Source organism: Vicia villosa, linkage group LG6 (genome assembly GCF_029867415.1).
Source record: "Vicia villosa cultivar HV-30 ecotype Madison, WI linkage group LG6, Vvil1.0, whole genome shotgun sequence".
NCBI lineage: Eukaryota > Viridiplantae > Streptophyta > Magnoliopsida > Fabales > Fabaceae > Vicia > Vicia villosa.
The window spans coordinates 81,219,530-81,241,422 of record NC_081185.1 but is presented as its reverse complement, the minus strand read 5'-3'; the positions used below and the strand labels follow the sequence as shown (position 1 = coordinate 81,241,422).

Sequence of the window (21,893 nt, the reverse complement as noted above, 5' to 3'; positions counted from 1 at the left end):
TGAAGACTACAAAAGAGAGCGTTTGAGTTGTCAAGTGAAATGTGTTTAATAGACAGTGTTGAGTGAACGGAAGAAATTTTATAGGGTTTCGTGTGCAATGCATGTCTCCGATGATGTCTCAGATGATGTCTCTTCCAATTCTCCCTTCCGATCTTATCAAGGAAATCCTTTCATGGCTCCCGGTGAAGGTTCTGGTGAGGTTGACATGCGTTTGCAAAGAGTGGAAATCGCTCATCTTTGATCCAACATTCGCTAAACTTCACCTTGAAAGATCACCCAAACATACTCACACCTTACTTACCTTACTCGATGTCGTAGAAGACTCAGAAACTTGGGTGGTATCTCCACAGTCTGTGCGTCGTCTACTCGAATACCCAGCCTCTACTGTCGTCAACGAAGACAAGTGTTACCGTTATACATACGATAGTTTTTATGCAATAGGCTCGGCCAACGGTTTGGTCTGTTTGATCGGTGATAAATCACTAGAAGGTGGAAACAGGGAAATTTGTAGTGGCTTCTGGAACCCTGCTTTACGATTGAGATCCGAAAACTCACCAACTTTGAATAACTTGCATTCTGATGCCAGTGTGCACCTTGGATTTGGCTATGATGATTCAGGAGACAAATACAAGGTTAGTTCAATTTCAATTTAGTGCTCGTGGATATATTTAGATTTAGAATTGTGTTACATGCAGATGGATGGTGAGTGTTGCTGCTTTGTGTGATTTGCTGTTTAAAAAAAAAAACTAGGGTTTGACTTTGAGTTGATAATTGAAATGAGTATAATGGAGAAACTTCAAGTGTGATTCGTAGTGTAATGCATGTCGGTGATCAGAATTTCACGTCTCTTCCCATTCTCCCTCTTGATGCCTTGTCTGATTTGCTGTTTGTCTTGCTGTTATGCTAGCTTCTGATTTTGTGTATTGGTTAAAGATGGAGCTGTTTATTTCGATTTTGGACTTTTCTTGCACTGCTGTTTTCTCTTTTCTTTCTATTACTTGCTGTTTGGGTTATACCCTCTTTAGTGCGGAGGAGTTGAACATAAAAATAATAATATTGTTGCACATTGGTGTTCTAAAAAAGTGATACCAGTCTTTGGATTAATTTTTGTATTTACTCCTTGCAAGGTGGTGGCTGTGTTTTGGGATCATACAGTGCAGAAATGGGAGGGGAGAGTTCATTGCATGGGTGATAGTTGCTGGAGAAAGACTCTCACTTGCCCTGATTTTCCAACTTTACTAGGAAGAACTAACGGACCATTTGTTAATGGTAGTGTTAATTGGTTAGCACTTAACAACTTAAACTGTCATGAGTATGAATGGGAAAATGTTACCATCGAACAGTTAGTGATTTTTTCTCTTGATCTGCGGAACGAAACATCTAAGTATGTGTTGCTACCTGACGGTTTTGGTGAAAAGCCTGAAGATGAACCAGCTCTTGCTGTTTTTAGGGGCTGCCTGTGCCTTTATTATGACCACATGAAGACCCATTTTGTTTTGTGGGAAATGAGAGAGTTTGGAGTTCAAGATTCCTGGACTCGGTTGGTGAACATTAGCTATCTTCAATTGGATGATTTTGTGCCTGATTGGCTGCTGTTGCCGGTGTGTCTGTCGGAAAATGGAGATGTCCTGATGCTGGCCTGCACACAAGATTGGGGTGATGTTGTTATGTATAATCGAAGAGATGGTAGAGTTGAACGTGTTGAACTTCCTAATCCTCTAATTTGGTATGCGGAGGAACATATGAAGAGCTTAGTTTTGCCTCTTCCTCATCCACATTAAACTCCTATGCAGCAAACCGCTTGTTTTTTTTTTATAGTTTATGTTAGATTATTCAAGTGTTGTAATGACTACTGATGGTTTCTTAATTGTGTTTTTCTTAGCTAGTAAGACTATTTTGTTGGATGATTCCAGTGCTACTTATTGGACCAATGTGTTTGAATTGGATGAGGACATTTTAATTTTCTATTTATTACTATTATGAATTCTTTTTCAACACAATGCAGAGAAACTAGTTTGGGTTAATTTACTTCTCAACTTATTTTTTTGTCTGTTGCTCAAAACTTTTTTTTTAGATATAATTTAGGAAATACTATGAATCACATACATAAGAGATTATGCATGTCCTTGTGTGAGAACGACGACGTTGGCATTCGTCACCCATATAAAAATTGTGTCACCCTCTCTAATGCTATTCAAACACTTGAATAGCACGAAAATGTTTCAATTACATCTCTTATACATATACTTCGAGACCCGTGGTTATATAATATAGTTGTTAATGAATAGAGGATACATATGAATGATATGTTGAAGCCAGGGATTGTAGATGCTGTAGAGGTATATTAAAAAAGTGTTGAAGCCTGAGATTATCAATGACGGTATAAAAATATTAAACTTAATTATATATTTTTAAATATTTGTTAAATTGAATGAGAATAACTATATTGTTAAAGTTTATTTTTAGAGGTTACTAGCAGTGGCGGAGCCAAAATAAAAAAAGTTGGAAGGGCCGATAAAATAAATTAAAAATTATAAAAATATTTAAATTACTTGGGCCGATAAAATAAATTAAAAATTATAAAAATATTTAAATTACTTTTAATACGAAATCTTTAAATTATAATAAAATATAAGAAAATGTTATAGTGACAATACTATCAATTTTTTCTATTATAATTGATAAAAATAACAACTTTTTAAAATAAAAGATATATAATTTTAAACCTAAAATTAAAATTAAAATTTACACTTTCACAAAAAATAAAGTCTTGAAATCAAAAAATACATAAAAAATAGATGAATTTACAAATAAATAATAAAAAACTAGAGATAACAGTGACACGTGCGCAATAGAAGCGAATAAAACAAATATAATTGACAAAAATTGTAAATATAAAAATTTATTTGATATTAAAAGTGGTAGAAATATAGGTGGTAAAAAATATTACTCATTATCCTTAAAAGAGTGATTCATTTATAGAAAAAGTTGTTTCAAAATAAAATTATTTTTTCAATTTATAATATAATATTAATTTTTAAAACTAATATTACTTATATTATCTTCAAATTAATATCTTACCATTTCCAATACTTGATAGAAATAATTTTATAATTTTTATTATCATTTTGAAATACAAATATATATTTATAAGAAAGATTATATAAATGATAAGTTAGCCGAATCTACTAATAAAATTCACTTATTAAAATAAGTTTCATTAATGTTTCACTTATATCAATTTTCTTAATATTATTACATTTGTTCTTAAACATAAAATTATTTGAATATATTAAAAAATTAAAAATATTAATTATAATATTGAATTTGTTGACAATTAGTATAATTTTATAAACTATTTTTAAGAAGAAAACTGATTTTTTTATAAATTATAAAAAGAAATAAATAAATAAAAAATATTAGTGCTAAAATACATTTTGTTTAGTTGAGTGAGATAGTAGTTATGTGAGTCCTACCTCTGTAAACTCTATAGACTAGGTAGATGATTGATCTCTAGAGCCATGACAATAAAGCTATCAAAAGAGTGAAATTTTTTGTTCACTTGGTATCACAATACCATTACACATAGAATCATTCATAAAACTATAAGTAGCTTTCAATAATGGGGTGGTCGTGGCCTTCCCCCGTCACCCCCTCGCTCCGCCACTGGTAACTAGTAGAAGACTCGTCTGTCTGCACGGATAAATTCATTCATAGTTTAGATTATTCGATAAGATTTGATTCTTGTTAATATATAATTGTTATTATAAAATTATTAATAACTACAAATATTATAAATAAATATGTACAAATAACCAACATGATAAATCCAATATGTTTAACCACTAAAAATATTACAAATATTTTGTTGATTAAAACAAAAAATGAATTGTGGTGATAGTGACCCGTAAAATAATAATATTTTGATTATAAAAAATAAAATATAAAATAAATCGATAAAAAAATTAATTAAGGGTTATTCTAAGTCCATGTCAATATGAAATTAATATTAAGTGTAGATATATGTTACTTAATTTGAATCCTCATTGAGAGGTGTTTTCATATGTAATGCAGAAACTTTTAAAATATAATTATTAACAATATTCAAAATTTAGAGTACCAATAACTACAGATATTTGGAAATAAATATACAGCAAATCACTAGTAACTATAAACATTTATAAATATTTTGCTGATTAAAATAAAAAAGGTGTGAAATAATGATAGATTTTGATTACACATCTAAATTTAAAATTTAAAATAAATTTATTTATTTTAAAATAAATGACAATTATATAAATTCTAAGGTATGTATAATATTATCTAAATGATATAGAGAAAGAAAAATGTTTAGGTGAGAAAATTGTGGTGTTTGAGAAGGAAATGGAAAAGTTAAAATATGTGTAAAAGCTTTACCTGAGTAAAGAAGTGAAATCATGGAAAAATTAAAATATGTGTAAAAGTTTTACCCGGGTAAAGAAGTGAAATCAAGAATATATGAAAAATAGATGTGTCATTTAGAAGAGAGGAAAAATATAATTGGGTAGTACAAATTTATTTAGTCAATTACATAAAAGGGTATTGTGTAGTATATAATTTATTTTACTTAAAGGGTAATATAGAATGTTTAGTGACATGTTTTAATCTTAGGTAGATAGTTGATGTTGTTTGTTAGTTAATCTACAACTTGAATTAGTTACTTAGTTATATAAATAACTTCATAGATTGTTTGTTTGTTAGTTGGTCAACTTTGATACATAATTAATAAGTCAAATATATATATATATATATATATATATATATATATATATATATATATATATATATATATATATATATATATATATATATATATATATATAGGGTTAAATAAGTTTTTGGTCCCTATAAATATCTCAATTTTGACTTTTAGTTCCTGTAAAAAATATATTAACTTTTAATTCCTATAAAATTACTTTTACACTCACTTCTGGTCCATCTACAGAGACTAAAACTGAGTGCGAAAGTAATTTTATAGGGACTAAAAGCCATTTTGGATAATTTTATAGGAACTAAAAACATATTTAACCTTATATATATATATATATATATATATATATATATATATATATATATATATCATTCTTTTGCAAAATATAAATCTTATCAATTACCACATCATCATCTTCCACCTATCATTAATCTTTCATTGTGAGTGCTAATCTGATATGATATATAGATGTAAAAATTACAAGTTGAACCAAAGATAAGGTTTGATGTAAGAAGGTTGTGGTAGTAAAAGTATGATCATATTGTCTGATGCAAGAAGGTTGATGTAAGAAGGTTGTCTGATCATATTGTTAAAGTTATGTGATAGTAGAAATTTCAAGGGTCTATATTTGGGGATTGGATGTAAACCTTGTGGTTTTGGGCCGAATTAGGATAAAATCAAGTACAACTAAAACCATTACTGGATGACCCGACAAGGACTGTGGGGGAGCTTTGTACGAGAATCAACAGTGGAGATGAAAACATTAATATGCTCTAGTGCGGTACTCTAAAGTGGAGGCACACTTGTTCATCAACTATTAGAATGCTTTATCTAGATAGGGCCGCATAGTTGAGTTGATCTTGTTGGATTTTTGGTCGGTCAGGAATAAATGCTATATTATATTATTAACTCTTAAATTAGATAAACACATATATATTAGAATATAACTAGTATTGGACTTGTATAGTGTAATAGAGACTGGGCTCTGGCCCAATTACCCTCTCCCTGTCTAATCCCAAACATAATTTAATTAGGCATAATAGAATTCAGTTTAGTGTAATGATTACTTTTCCTCTATATAAGGAAAGTTGTAATTGATTTCCAAACTAAATAATCAATATCAATTTCTATCTCTCCCCCTCTCTCTCTCACACACACACACACACACACTCTCTCTATTATGACTACCTGCAACTTTTAACATGGTATCATGAGTTTCTCTTGATCCTTGTGCCTATACTGCTAGTTTCAATCATTTTCATGGCAACATCATCGCAATCTCAACAATCTCAAGCTACAACAAATCATGGTGAAATTTTTGTTGTTGTAAAATCTACCTTCAAAGAAAGAATTTTTGTCAAACTTGATGAAAATAACTATCGTTAACTGAAGCAGCAAGCAGAAGGAGTGTTGTGAGGTACAAAAATGGTGAAATTTGTGGCTACACCACAAATTCCTGAATGATACCTAACTATTATTGATTGCGATTCTAGTTAAAAGAATTAGGAGTTTACTACGTGGGAGGAGAAGACTCACTTCTATGCACATGGTTGTTGTCAACAATATTTGACGGTCTTCTCTCGTGTTTCGTTCTGTTACGTCACTGATGGAAAATATGGGACGAGATCCACTTCTTTTATCACACGCAAATGAAAATGCGGTCGAAACAACTTCATTCTGAGCTACGATATTTGTCCAAAGGTTCATGTTTTAGTGTTGAGTTCATTGTTCGTGTTCACACAATTGTGGACACCTTAAAGTCTAATAGAGTTCTGATTCCTCATCGCGATCAAATTGAACTGATTTTTGAAGTCCAACCAACATAATTTGATACAATTATTGTTGCAGTCAACACCATGCCTTAGTTTGTCTCATTTGATGACCTCAAATCTCTTTTCATCACTCAAGAAACGCAAATTAAAAATTCAAAAAGGATGTAAGAGCCCATCTCTGTTAATCTTACTCAAGGATCAGTGCAACCTTCTAGTCCTCAGATTCCTGAAGGTAATGACTCTACCAATCTCAACTATCAAAATTCTGGATATGCATTTTGTGACAATTACTCTCATGGTCGTAGTTTTTGCGATGGAAGGCTAAGAGGTCGTGGTGGTCGTAGTAACCACAGGAGTTTTGATCAGCACCAAATTTATTACAAGCCTGAGCATGATGCTAGCTTTTTCTACTATCAGCTTACTCTAGATCCATATGGAAGCTATAACAACCCTCAACCAAATGTGTGGACACAACTTGGCTATAGAGCACCAAGTTCCTGGTCCAATAGCTTATCCAAGCCTGTGAATTCCTCATTCCAGTTTCAAGCCAATGTAGCAGGAACTGACTCAACTTTCTTATAAAGCCAAGCCTAGTACCCCTGATGCATCTAATCTCATAGATCCTATCTCTCTCCCTAGTTCTAACCATGTCCAGATTGGAAATGGTCAAGGTTTGTCTATTACCTCTCTTAGCTCATTACTTTTACTTCAAACTTTTACCATAATACAACTCTTAAACTAAACCAATTTTTCTTGTACCTTCAATTACTAAGAATTTGGTTATTAGTATGAGTCAATTTACTTGAGACAATTCTGTTTACTTTGAGTTTCATGCTAATTAATGATTTTCAAATGTCAGGCTACCTCTAGGGGTTTCTTCGTGGATCCCTTGCAAGTGATGTATTGTACAAGTTTGACTGCAAGTCTCAGTCTTCATCTCCTTAAGTGCTAAGTGTCTATAAAACTTATTTAAGTCTCGTGCCAACATCTCCACCCCTTAGTTTCTAGTTCAACTAGTCTCAAGAGTTTCCTTGCACTGGAATCTCATTCTTCGACTACTACTTGTAATAATAGTTCTAAGTGATTTAGTCCTAACTTATATCAGATTTAGAACCATATATTAGTACATCCTTATCATGAAGTCCTTAGTAACATCCTAAAATTGTGTAATATTCCAATTCCATATAAAAATTTGATTGAATTTTGTAATGTATGTTGCTTGGGTAAAGCTCCCATGAGTCCCTCTAGTGCTTCAACATCTACTTATTCTAAACCTTTAGAACTAATTTTTTGTGACCAATGGGGATCAACCTGTCATACCCTAACTTTGTCGCATGGTCATTCATTCACTGCATTTTCAACATTATTCGATTACTCATATATTAAGTTGACCAAAAGTCAACCTTAAGTTAGCATTTGCATCATTTGAAAGTTAGAAAATGACCAAAAATTGCATTTCATGCATTTTCTACGCCTCAAGTGTCTTTTTGAATCATTCTGCTTTCTTCAGAATAAAATTTTGGTTCTATAGGCAGACAGGTAAAAGCGATTCGACACTGTGCATAAAATTAGTGGGCAAGATATTTTGAGTTTTGATCGTTAACAACTGTTTTATGAAACTACATTACGTGTAGTTTATTTTGGTATGCTCGTTTTATTTTTCTGACTTTGTTTGCAGTTGCTTCCTGTACAGTTAGAGCCTATCTGACCGGGTATTTTTATTTTTGACAATTTCCTATCTGTTTTGCGGAATTTCGTTGCGCGTAGTTTAGCTAGGCGTGTCTTTTTTTATTGTTTACCAGGTGTCCTATTTTAATCGTTTTCGATTGTTTCCGGTGTCTTGTTTTTTATCTAAAAAATAAAAATAAAAATATTTTAATAGTTAGTTTATTTTCTTCTTCTTCTCATTTTCATAAGTTAATTGTTATGTAAGGGTATTATTCTCATTTTTGAAAATAAGGAAGCCTCATTTTTCACCAATCCCCGATGCACACTTTCATTCTCTTTCAACCAATAAAACAACGTCCTTTACTCTCTCACCATAAAAATTGATAAAAGCCAGATTTGAAAAAACGATGCAATGGAAAACATGAAGGAGTCATATTCTTCTTCTTGGTACAAAACAACAACCATGCTACTGCAAGTTGAGTATCTTGGTGGATAGAAACATGTATATTCCTTTTCTTTGTGATCTTAGCAAAGGAAAATCTATTATCTGTAAAGTCTTCAAAGGTTCTTATCTTCTCCTTGAAAGAGAATAAGGTATGCTTCTAAGAGTTTCTGCTGGGAGGAGTACCTTTAGTGATGTTTAACTAGATGTTAAAACATCATCTCAGCAAGTGGTTACTCCATAAATTATGGAAAAGGCTAGCAGGTACTGAGTTTGAAATCTCTCAAATAAAAAAAATTGTCCAAGAGGGAGTTCATTATTTGGAGCTTACGTTAGTCTGGAATCATCAGTAGTTTCAGAGATGAAATAACTAATGATGGTGAATATTGGAGTAAAAGCCTTTGGGCAAGTCTAATTAAGATGGTATTAAAGGAGTATGTTCTGGTTGAGAAATAATATATCTCTTGGATCATAAATTTCTTTATCCTGGTCTATCTATAAAGATAGCTACATTGCTGAAGGAAGATGTATTCTCTATTGGGCTGATTACTAAAAGTGTACAATGTCAAACGGAATGTCATGACATTTTTGTGTGATAAGCTACTACAATCAAGGTACTCAAGGATTTAACTCTGTTTACAGAAACAAGTCTTTGGTTCAAGTCACCATTGTGTCAGGAGTCTTGTTACAGGAAAACATTGACCCTCCTAAGATTGGTATGTCTGAGAAGCTGCAGGAAGTATTTTCATCATAACTTAAGGTGCAAGTTACATTGAGAATATGAGGGGTAATTTTAGAATTGCATTGCTGCAGAATTATAGTAGTAACTATTTGGCCGGTTTGCCAAGTATATGCCTTCCTCTTGTGATATGTGCAATCTCAGAAAAAGCATTTTCAATGGCATTAAGAGTGTCATCTCAAATGTTGTAACATTTTCCAGCATTCAAAGCTTGGAAAGAGAGAAAAGCTAATAAGAAATGTGTCTCTCTCTCTCCTATAGTGAGTGGTGCACTATTACCAAGGATGATTTTATCTTCTTCCAAAACCACTCTCATTGACTAGACTATCGTTACAAGCAAGGGTTCGTTACAAACTAGGTAACTCTCCTTGTATTGAAAGGCTTTACAACCTCACCATCCTCATAAACTGCGTTTCAATAATGAGCAAATCTTCCAAGGATACTGGTGCTAAAAAGGTTCATATGCTGGAATCTAAGAAGGATAAGGGCAGTGATCCAAAAAAGGTTGGGTTCAACATTGCAAAAAATGTTGGAACATTACTAGAGCATCTAGGACAGGGAAAACATTTGTAACAAAGATGAAATCCCTAATGAAGAGTTAGGTTCATCTACATGATTCAACTCTAGATGTTGACAAAGACTGGATCAATTTCATTGACTCGGGAGAGTGAATTGGATAGTTGTTATATGCTATCTGTTTATAAAAATAGAAAAAAGGTGTATTTTTTGGTCAGTCTTGTTTAAAGTCTTGTGTTCTTGCTTTATCTCTTTAGTTTTTGTCTCTTTCAAGAGACTTAGTTTTTTTGTCTCCTTGGGTCAAGTTTACCTTTTTTCCGTTGGTTTCAATTTATTTGTCTCTTATTTTGAGTCAGTTTGGTGCAATTGGTCTAGTATCAAGTTTAGGGTCTGTCCTTGGTCTGTTTATTTTGAGTAAGTTTTGAGTCTTTTTGTTTGTCTTGAATCAATTGTTGCTTCTGTTAATTCTTTTGTGTCAATTTTTCACTCTATTTTTGTCAAATTTTGGCTAAAAAGGAGGAGAAAAATGTCAGTAGGTCTAGGTCTAAGTCAAATTTTGTTTGATGTATGCAACATTTTAGGGGGAGCATGATTGTCTGTCATGTGAGTTTTTAGTCTGAGTTTGTTTCTGCTTCTTTTGCTACTTCTGTTGTGATTGTGTTTTCAAGATGACATGGTGGATGTTCTAACATTCTATTTGTGTCTTGTGGTCTGAGTTATGAGAATAGTTGTGTCTTGTGCTCTGAGTTATGTGGGCTTTCTCCTAGAAACTCCAGGATGGTAAATTGGAGTTGCATTTTAGAGGGAGTATCATTTATCTTCTTCCTCATGTACAAAGTTTATATGATTAGCATGTAGCCTGAAGTTGTGTAACTGTTGTATCCTTAATACAATTTTTATGTAGTTTGCTTTGTGTCTCCAAGTTGAACTTTGGTTGTTTTAGCCATAATTTGCCAAAGGAGGAGATTGTTAGATCCATGGTGTAATACGGTGAACTGACTTTATTTGAAATGTCGCGGTAAGCAATAGTCGCCACCGACTTTTATTTTATCCAAATTAAATAGAAAGGCTAAAAGAACAGGAAAAACCTTTTAAATAAAAACTGAGTTCGGGGGGTAATTTATACAAAGGGAAGGTGTAAGGCACCCTTTGTATCCATGGTTATCCATGGGCTCTTAATTGCTTTGCTCTTTGAAACCAAAAGTTTAGAAATGTAGAAGAAGAAGAAACAAGGACTTTAGCTCGTAAATGAGCGTAGCCTTATTGGAGTTTTTTAAGAAGAAATGTAATAAAAAGATTTTTAAACCAGAGAAAAGCAATTAGGGGCAAATTACATGGTTAGATGAAAAATATTCTTTTAGCCTTTCAGGGCTATCCATACCATTGGAGGGTAGAGAAGTCCTTTTATTTGGAGGTTAAAGGGTCGTCGAATCATCGTTCGCCACAAGACTGTCCCTGCCATAGAGGGGCAGGTAGTCTAAGGGAAGGATCAAAATAGCCATTTATTTTTAGGCAACCGGAGGATACCTCAGCACTTCGTAGGCAACTTCGAGGGACGAGATCATATTAGCGAATCGAAGGCAGCATCATTAGGGACTTATGATCTGAATGAACTGAGGGCAACATTGCTGAGGTATCCTCGTATTCGAGGGACTTGGCTATTCTGCACTGAAAAACATAAGGCAACAGGCAACAGGCAACAAGAGAGGTTACCATAAAAGATGTGTGGGTGCAACAATCACGTGATCAGATTCAAAATAATTTATCTTGTAAAATTAATGATTCTATTTCAATTCGAGGTTACACTCCCTAAGTTACTCACCACGCAGTAATATAAACAAGGTTAAGTGCCTTCAAGGACAAGCAATACAAACCAGAATTAGTTACATGATAAACCATGGGGAAGGGGAAAAAGCAATAGCAAATAAAACCCCAATAATGCGTTTGACATAAGTAATAATCAAAAGAAAAATAAATAGACTGAGTTTTAGGGTTACCGACTAATCGAGCTTTGACCGACTGACTAACCCTGAACATTGGAAAAAGAAAAATAAACAGAAGGGGTGAGTGTAGGCAGAGTTCATTGATATAGAAGATAAACCCTAATTTAAATTAGAAGGCAAAAATAAATATTTAAAAAAATAAGAATAAAATCAGGGACTTAGCTTTTGATCTGATATGGCTCGTAGTCGGACAAACCCTGATGGTAACCCTGAAAAACTACACAAGGAAAACATTTTCAGTGTAAGCACGATCTTCGTAAACCCTGATTAGGGCGCAAATTGACTAAGTTTAATAGAAAAATAAAATCAATTTAATTAATTATTGGTTTTCCAACCTAATTAATTAAATCGGTGAAAATGAAATTTCGAATAAAATAGCCTAACCCTAATATTTATTTTCATCAATTAATAAAAATTAATTAAAATTTAAACAATTAACTATTAAAGTAATTTATCCTTTTAATCATTTAAATCAAAATAAATATTAATAATTAAAATAAATATTTTTATTATTTTTTAATGTTTTTATTAACAAAACAAAACAAACAAAAAAATTAGAATAATTTTTATTAAAAGAAAATTTACATAAGTTTTTTTTTAGAAAAGAAAAGAAAAAAGGAAAATAATATATAAAATAAAAATAGATTGTATAATTAAAAATAAAAAAATTTTAAAAAAATCTTAGCTTTTGATTCCGTGTGGCTGCGCGCAGGAATTCCATGGTGGTCACGCAAGCCCATATGCATTGGATCTGGAATTGGTAAAATCTTGTGGCTGGAAGAGTGAGGGCCAATCATACGCGCGCGAGGGACGTTCACACCGGATCCATGAGCTTCCAACAGACTGGCGTGGGGGGAGATTTGAATCCAGCCAATGGGCGCTTGCGACGCTTCGTCTTCTTCATTGAAACCCTGCAACTTAAGCTAGGATTTTGCTAGGAATTGGCTACGCCTTATTCTCGTAGCTAAATTCTTTGTACCTGCAAAAACTCCATACGAGCACATAAATTTTTCGCGACCATCCTATTATAATCGTCTAGGCCTCGTGAGTCCAGAACAAACTGCAATTTGGTATAATTTTACCCAGAATCGAAAGCCCCCTTTTAAGGACTTAAACCCTAACCATGGTTGATCGTTCGTTCAAGCATATAAGTACAATCAAACCATCCAGAATTCATCTAAATACTTTAACAAACACAAATATGCATTCAAAATCAATTAAAGATGTGTGTATGTATGGATTCGATTCAAATTAAATTTTGACAAACCGTGGCTTATTACAGGTGATTTTGGACTCGTTGATCGAAGGTGAAGACCTGGATAGCTTCCAAACAACTTCAGGAACGTATTAGGATCAATGAGACACCCTGAGTTTGCTTGTATCCTGGAATCCGAATGTGACTTTTTCTTCAATTTTTTTGGAGGAATTTAGGGTTCTTCTGGCCAGTCAAAATCGTCGGTTAGGGTTTGGAATGATTCACTACTTATAAGAGATAGAATCAGGTCAACAAAAACTGAAGAAATCTCAATGAATCTTTGATTGCAATTTTGATTGGAATTTGATTTTCAAAGTTTCTAAATTTGGTCTTGATTGACCTTTCTTGTACCTCAAACCATGTGAACGAATTTTGGGTGTTTTAATGAAGATATTTGATTGATATTTGGCTTAGAATCAAAGCAAAATCATATCTTCATTTAATTTATTATTTTATATAATTAAATTATGATTTAAATGCATAAAAACCATAAAATAATTAATAAAAATAATATAATATTGAAAGATATATTTTTGGGTCGTGGATGGGCTTTAAGATAAGGATTGGATGTAAAGAATGTGGGCCTATTTGAAAATATTTTGAGTTTTGGACCTTTTCCCTTCATACATGCCCTTGAAAATAGGTGAACTTGTACACCTTGCCATTTCCTCATCCTTCAACATTTTTTCAAGTTCTTAGACTTTTTAGAAACATTGAAGAGTCCTCTAACCAATGTATTTGGTCTCATGTCAAAATAATTTTCCATGCTCCTTGCGTGCTCTTTTGAAAAAGATGACTTTTGGTTGACTTTTGAAAAAGACCTATAATTTTTTGATCCACATCTCTCAAATGAAGCATTTTTAGACTTGGCATGTGGGAGAGTTATGGCTGGTCAAAGTTCAGTTGACTTTCTCCTATGAAAACCCTAATTTAGAAACTTTTGAATTTGCTGATTTCTGATCTTTTCTTGATGAACCATGATCAATCCTTGATCAAATGGTGAATGATACTTCAAAATAAGTTTGTTGGCAAAAAATCAGGAGTTTTGACTGTACTTTGACCACAATTGACTTTTAGGTCAAATCAGTCGACTGTTAATTTTCTGAGTAAATGAGTGATCAACTCTTTGATTTGAGACCTGAATTTTGTCATAGAGATAGTTTGAAACATCATAGGCCATATGAGATGCCTTGGAGCCTTTGTTTCATTGATTTTCTTCAGGAAACCACAAACCCTAGTTTCTTGAACCTTTGCTTAGGAGGGATGTTTTTGAGCCTTGAACTTTGATCTGAGTTTGTTTTAAGAGAAATAAGATGGGCAAATTTTGGGGTATGACACATAGTTTTAGGGATTGACATAATTTTGCTAAAACATAGTTCTTGAAAGGTGTTAAGCAACATGTCATAACATCTAGTTTAAACTGATACAACTGAGTATGAGCTTACATTAAAAAACTAGATGTCCTGACATATGTTGTGACATTTTGTACCACCACATCAGTACATGTTGTTTGAAATCTTGACATATTTGATTTGATTGTGAATCACTTTCCTTCCAAATTGTCCAATTAAAGAGATTTCTTGAAAGATATGAAAAATGACAAATTGGTTTGGAGTATGACCTTAGTCAACAAAGATATTCTAATGATAAAAGTGGACTTGGTTATTCAAAGTTCTCAAAACCAAGTTCTAACAAAACTATTTTTGTTAAGGTTAGTGACCAAACATCCCAAGAGAAAGTTAACAAGCCTAAAGTGGTTCATCACCATCCTAAGAAGAGATTTCCTTAAAATAAATCCTATGTTTATAGATATAAAAGCAACTTTGTTTCTACATGTTTTTATTGTGGTTTAAGTGGCCATACACCTAATGCTTGTTGTGTTAGAAATTTTAATGTGGCAAGTGGTAATTATGTGTGGGTTAAGAAAGGACCTAACTATGATAGAACCAAAGCACATTGGGTACCAAATCAAACTTAATTTGTTTTGTAGGTTTGCTTGAGGACCACTTAAAATCTATGGTGTTTTTGAGAAGTGGTGGTTCTAAGCATTTGATGGGAGACATAAAATAATTTTCATATATAGTTCTAAACGTCCAAGGGTTATTTCATATGGGAATACCTTAAAGGAATAATTCCCGGCATTGACAAAGTTGAAGTACTAACTTTCACATCAAATTGAAGATGTACTTTATGTTGAAAGATTAAAGCAAAATCTTCTAAGCAAAAATCAACTTTGTGACAAAGGCTTCAAAATCATATATCACCAAAGATGAATGTTTGATGAAATCAACCATGAGGTAAAACTGAAAGGTATAAATTGTTTTTATTTTTATAAATTTCTCTATATTTTTAAAAGTCTTTTCCCATCCTTTTTGATAATGACAAAGGGGGAGAAGATATATATGTGTATGTGTATGTGATCAGTGCATTTTGATGCACGTTCTTCCATGTTTGTACTAAGCATTTCTTCGGTTTGTTTTATTTATTTTTATGTTTTAATTTGTTTTTATATTTTATTTTATTTTTGCACTTATTTGTTTTTCGTATTAATTTTTCAGCATTAACAGTCTGCACGGAAACGATCATATCTGGAGTTCCAGGAGTCCGATTGAGGCGTTCTAATAATCTCCGGAAAGCTAAAAGAAAGAGCTACAATTCTTATGTTGGAGTCGAAGTCAGAATCGGACTGTAGAAGACCAGAAAATTCGTTGAAGTTGCAGCACTAGTTTTATTTAAGTTTCGGGTCATTAGTTTTGGCCTGGGTCGTATGTTTGACCTAGTTGGATTGTAAAATGGGTTGTCTTAGTTTCTCCTAGGGAAGAAGCCGAAACACTGTTCATCACCGTCACTATTCACGAAAAATCAAAGTGGTACGAATTGATCCATGGCGAATTAATCCTTTCGAGTTAATCTTCCGTATTCAGGTTCCAAAACTATGAGATTATTATAGTATTGCAATAAAATTCCTTTTCCTTCAATTATATATTTTGTTTATCTTTTGCTTAATTTGATATTCTTAATATATATTGTTTGGTTCGATTGATTTATGTTTTCCAATATATCTGTGTGTTTATCGTATGCTTAATCGTTAATCCGCTTATTGCTTAACCGAATGCTTAATTCGGCAAACGGAAAATATAATTCGTATAATATCGTTGCACTTGTCGATTATATTGTAATCGAACGGGAATGGAATCCACTTAGGGTAGTGAGATTATAATAATCGATGATTGGTAGGAATCCGAATCGGTAGATTGACTTATCCCAAAATCACTTATTTCACAAAAACAACTTATTTCAATAATTGCTTTTGATAATCATTTTTTTGACCAACCAAACAACCCCCCCTTAAATTCATTTTGTTCAGTTAATATAACACAAAAATCCTTGAGAACGATATTCGAGTCACTTGTCGCTATCTACGGTCTTTTCAAAATAACTCGTTTTTGATCCGCGCGCGACAGCGGATCAAATTGGCGCCGTTGCCGGGGATTCTTATCGTTATTAACTAATTTTAGAATCTTATGTTAAGTGTTTGTGCGTTTAGGCCATATGTTCCTCGCGGTTTCGGCCATAACGCCTTTTTTAGTCGAAAAAATGGTTTTTTTTGGAAATTGAGTCTGATTGATAATCTGTTTTCGCCTACTGGGAGCAGGAAAATTGTGCGATCAATACTCTCTTACTCTAGAAGAGTAAGGGAATTCGACCCCAAATCGCCAAATTCATCGTTTTTCTATTTTTAATGAATTTTTAACTGTTTTCATAGAGTCGAAAAATCCAAAAAAATTCCCAAAATTCTTATTTGTCTTAATTAGATTAAATTTTGTGTTTTTATATTTTTATGATTTTATTTTAATCGTTTTTCTTCTTTCTCTTTGTTTTTGCCTGTTTGGGACATAGTTGGTATTTCTGTGTTTGTTGATAACATGGCTGAACAAAGAACTTTGAGATAGTTGGCTGCCCCTGATGCAAACTATAATGGTTTATGTATTGAGTATCCCGCAGCTGATGCACCTTTTGAATTGGAATATGGTTTAACACATTTGTTGCCTAGGTTTAATGGTTTTGCAGGTGAGGATCCGCATAAGCATCTAAAGGAATTTCAGGTTGTGTGCTATGCACCTTCCGAACCTTCACTAGAGGATATTGTCAAACAAATGGCTGCAAATAATTTCCAGTATCAACAACAAATAGATTCTACTCTTCAGACTTTGCAAACACAGATTGGACAGTTTGCCACTTTGATGAATGCCATGCAACAAGCTCAAGGATCAAACTAAAAACCCTTGGAAGAGCAATCTATTTTTCAAATAGAGTTGCTTTCTGAAACTGTTGATGAAACTTGTACTTATTTGTTTGCAGATGATTTTCCATAATTGTCCGATTTTGATGATGTTTACTTTTGTGATGTTTGTACTGACACTAAAATTTGCTCTGTTTGTGTTGAGATTGAGGCTGCCTTGCAGGTTGATGTTTCTCATGCAGATAAAGTCATACATGAAGTCGTTTATGCGGCTGAAGCTCTTGACACCCCGGCTGCCCGGAACAAATCATCCATCGAACAACCACATTCCCAAGAGTTGAAACCAATTTCTGAAAATCTAAAATATGTTTATTTAGAGATGAATGAGAAGCTACCAGTTATAATTTCTTCTAACCTTGATTTTGATCACGAAAATAAGCTTTTGCAGGTTTTGAAGAAGCATAAGAAGGCGATTGGGTCGACATTGGCCGACATTCCCGATATTAGCCCGTCCATGATTTTGCATAGGGTCTGTTATACCCCAAAATTTGCCCACTTCTTTTTTCAGGAAAGTTTCAATATGAAAATTAAGAGTCTCATATAAACATGGATTTTTTCAAAATATCCTGACATATGAAGAACTTGGTTTTCAGAATTTTTCTTACACAGTAACTTGGCTTACAGTGGAATTTATTCTTACGCAAACGCCAAATACTGTTCTTTACTTCACAAATACTATTTATTTATTTTACAGATAAATAGTACTAACACAGTTCATGCAGGGTTAAATCTTTTTGCAGGCGCAAAAGCAGGAAACTCACACTGTACTGGTAACAATTGTTTTTGTTTTCCCACTAACTTTTGTGCTATATTCCATTATTTTCAAAATCTTTTCAAATCTATCCTTTCAAATTCAAATCTCAACTTTATTCTATCCATCTCTCTTTTCCCAACAATACCTTACACTTTCTTTCAAATCTCACTACCACTCAAATTTCCTTTTGTACGGAATCACATCATTCCCCAACGTCTCTATCATCTTTCCATTCTATAAATACCTCTCATTCTTCCCACAAATCTCACATCAAATTCTAAATCATCTTTCAAAATCCTACCTCATAATCCATCATTTCTTCTTCCCTAGCAAAAATGGCAAAATGGATAGAAACACTGCTTCTTACAGTCGTCACCATTGCTACGGTGATCACAACTTTCTTCTGCCTGCACAGTCCTGAGGAGTGTGGACCTGCAATGGTTATGCTCCCAATCATCTACATGTTATTGTTCATAGCATGGGTCATTAATCGTCATTCTTAAAATTTGCCGTATTTCTTATTTCTTAAATGTACCGTTTATTCGTCGTACTGTTCAATATAGTATGTGATATTTGTACTGTCAGTATTAAATGTTGTACTATTTGTCATAATATTGCTTAGTTACTAAGATAATATTTTGTGTGTTTTCTGCCAGTCAAATATTCCTATTTCTGTGCATTAAATGATTTTCAGGGTTATTATCGGTAATTTTGCCCGCATACCGTAAATATTAGTTATTTATTATGTCTGTGTTTTTCTAACAAGTCATGTAAATAAACTTTCATTTTTCACATAAAACAAAAACAAAAAACAACAAAAAAGAAAATTAACTTTGACTGTTGATTTTTCACTTTAACTGCTGCTTCGGTACACGAACAGTCGGTTGACAGACAAACTGCAGACAGTACAATTCACAGTGATTTGTACAATCAATCAAATCAATCATTCACAATTCAAATTTCCAAGATTTTTGTGTTAGAAGTCTTCTGAATATCACGCGATTAGCAGAGACTCAACACTGCACAAAAATCAGGTACGCTTAACTGCCTCCTATACAGACAGTCCCTAATCAGGGTTTTTCTTGTTTTAACAGGAGCAACAAGTTTTGAGAGCTCAAATGGATTTCATATACATCCATACATCTCAAAGTACCATCATACAAATTTTCAAACTTCAATTCACTCAGACGCACCGTCAGCAGCTCAAACAGTCAACAGACGACCCGTTTGACCAAAAAAGTCAACTGACAGTCAAAAATGAAATTTTTTGTCAAAGTCCATATTTTGTCAAAGGATTCAACATTTGATCGTTGGATGATCACAATTCATCAAGGAAAGATCAAAAATCAACAAAACCCTAAGATTCAAAATTAGGGTTTTTGCCTGAAAAGTCAACTCAACTTTGACTGATCATAACTCTCTCATCCTTCATCCAAAAAATGTCAACCAAAGCTCATTTTGAAGGAAATTCAATTATCTTTCAAATGCAATTGATCCCATGGTCATAGCATTCACCATTTGAAAAATATGGCCAAAGACATTACAGGTCATTTTCAAAGTCAACAAAAAGACACTTTTTTCAAATGGACACACAAGGAGAACCAAAAATCATTTTGATATGAGACCAAAGACATTGGTTAGAGGACTCTTTGAGGTTTCCAAAAAGTGCAAGATCTCCTTCATATGACAAAAATTGAAGGATTTACACCTTGTTGAAGTTGGCTAAATTTTGGGAAAATGCATGAAATCAACATTGCTCAAAAATGTTTTTTTTCCAAATGAGTCCAAGTTTTTATGGTCCAAACATCTTTGCCATGTTACTATGGGCCTCCCACGACCAAGACAAAGCCCACATCTTTATTGGCCATTTTTTGCATAATTTTATCTTACTTTAAGATTAAAATTAAAAGGAAAATGCATGGATAATGGTTGCTTGGCCTCCAAGTATGACTCACTTCAAGGAATCTTCATTTTTTCTGCAAGAATTGAAGAGCAAGACAAGAGCATTGAATGGAGTCAAGCTTGGTCAACAATTCAAAGATTTTTAATATTTTAAAAATCAAACTTTCAACAAAGACAACAAAGCTTCTTAGCTTGAGTTCCAAGCAACTTTGGGCTATAAAAGAAGCATCATACTTCAGCAAAAGGGGAGACACACGAAATAGGGCAAGAGTATAGCAAGAAATATCACAAAAATTCTCAAAATTTGCATATACTTTGTAATTTTCAAATTCAAATTTCCAATCAATATCAATACCAATAAACACTTCTAATCATCTCCTCAAACATTATAGAGTAAGATTGAGCTCTAAATATAGACATATGAGAGTCGTATAAAGCACTTAAAGCTCTTCATGTACATATGAGTTTTATTTTCGTTTTTGTATATGCAACTAATTTCACTGCAAACTAACCACCCTAACATCATTATGGGGACCTATATGTGTGATCTGGGCCTTAGCATGAGTGTTCCAACGTGAGGATCAGGCTCCACCATTAAAACGAGTCCATGAGTGTTTAAGCTTCATCTTCTTCGTATCCATAGCTAGGAGCTTCAAACCTTAAAACAAATGACATATTTGGATTCAGGACACTCTAATTAGTGGATCTGGGTCACTTGTTTCTATTTCTAACTCGTATTTTTTGCAGGTTCATAGGTTGTTAAAAAACTGGAATTTTAACGTCCAAATAGGGGAGGTTAAAAACCCCCGCTATTTGAAGCTGAAAACCTCACTTCTGGAGGTTGAAGACGACCACGCGTCCAAGCGTGGTTCGTCTGACTTTTCAGCGCGCCAAGGTGGCCCTTCCCTCAAATCTTATTCGCTGGTCAATCCAGCGTGGGCCCCTGCAAAGACTTTGAATCCCCTTGGATTCAGTGTACACCATCATACCATGCACCTACAAATCTGTGCCCTTGGATCAATCTCAAAGCCAATCCAACGCCTCACACATGCAAGCTCACCATGCTCCTTCATTAATTGCCACACCAGATCAGTATCCTTATATTTTTAATTTTATTTTCTATTTTTATTTTAGTTTCTTTGATAAATTAATTAAAAATAGTTAAAAAACTTCCAAAAATTCCACAAAAAATATTTTAAACTTCTAAAATAATATATTATTTTATGAAACAAAAATATTTTATTTTTCTTCAAAATTTCAATATTTTTCATAATTAATTAGTATGTATTTGTATATTTGCTTATTAATTATTTTAATTAGTCAAAAAATCAAAAAAAAAAAATTGTTCTTTGTGTTAAATATTGTTTATATATCATAAACTAATTTTGTACATATTTAGGATAATTTTCTCTTTAAGTTTTAATTATTTGTGTAATTATTTGCATAATTATGTTTTGATTAACTTAAAATATCCAAAAACAAATTTCAAAAATTCCAAAAAAAAATTAGTTTTGTTCTAAAATCAATTAACAAACATTTTGTACATATTTTTAAACTTATTTGCTAGGTTTAATCATATTTCCATCTTTTCTTTATTTTAAATTAATTAATAATGCATTAATTATATTTAAAATAAATCACAAAAATACAAAAATATGCCTTTTATTTCTTGCAATTTAAAATTCCTAGATAAATGTATAGGATGTCAAATTCATGTAAATAGGCTAGTTTACATTTCCCGCACAATCGATGTAATAGCGTAGATTTACTTTCTGCACTTTACATTTCC

The 21,893-nt window shown here is 32.8% G+C and overlaps 1 protein-coding gene across 1 annotated transcript; it reads left to right on the top strand.

The window, feature by feature from the left end:
• The first annotated feature begins 39 nt into the window (after window positions 1-39).
• Window positions 40-1,946, top strand: LOC131611747 (F-box/kelch-repeat protein At3g23880-like). Its single transcript, XM_058883645.1, has 2 exons — window positions 40-632; window positions 1,128-1,946. The coding sequence occupies exons 1-2, from the start codon at window positions 102-104 to the stop codon at window positions 1,779-1,781; spliced, it is 1,185 nt and encodes a 394-aa protein (XP_058739628.1). The 5' UTR covers window positions 40-101; the 3' UTR covers window positions 1,782-1,946.
• Window positions 1,947-21,893: the final 19,947 nt, after the last annotated feature.

Coding starts and splice junctions, on each gene's coding strand:
- LOC131611747 (XM_058883645.1), top strand. CDS start 102: ATGTCTCCGATGATGTCTCAGATGATGTCTCTTCCAATTCTCCCTTCC. Junction 633..1,127: donor ATTCAGGAGACAAATACAAG/GTTAGTTCAATT, acceptor ACTCCTTGCAAG/GTGGTGGCTGTGTTTTGGGA.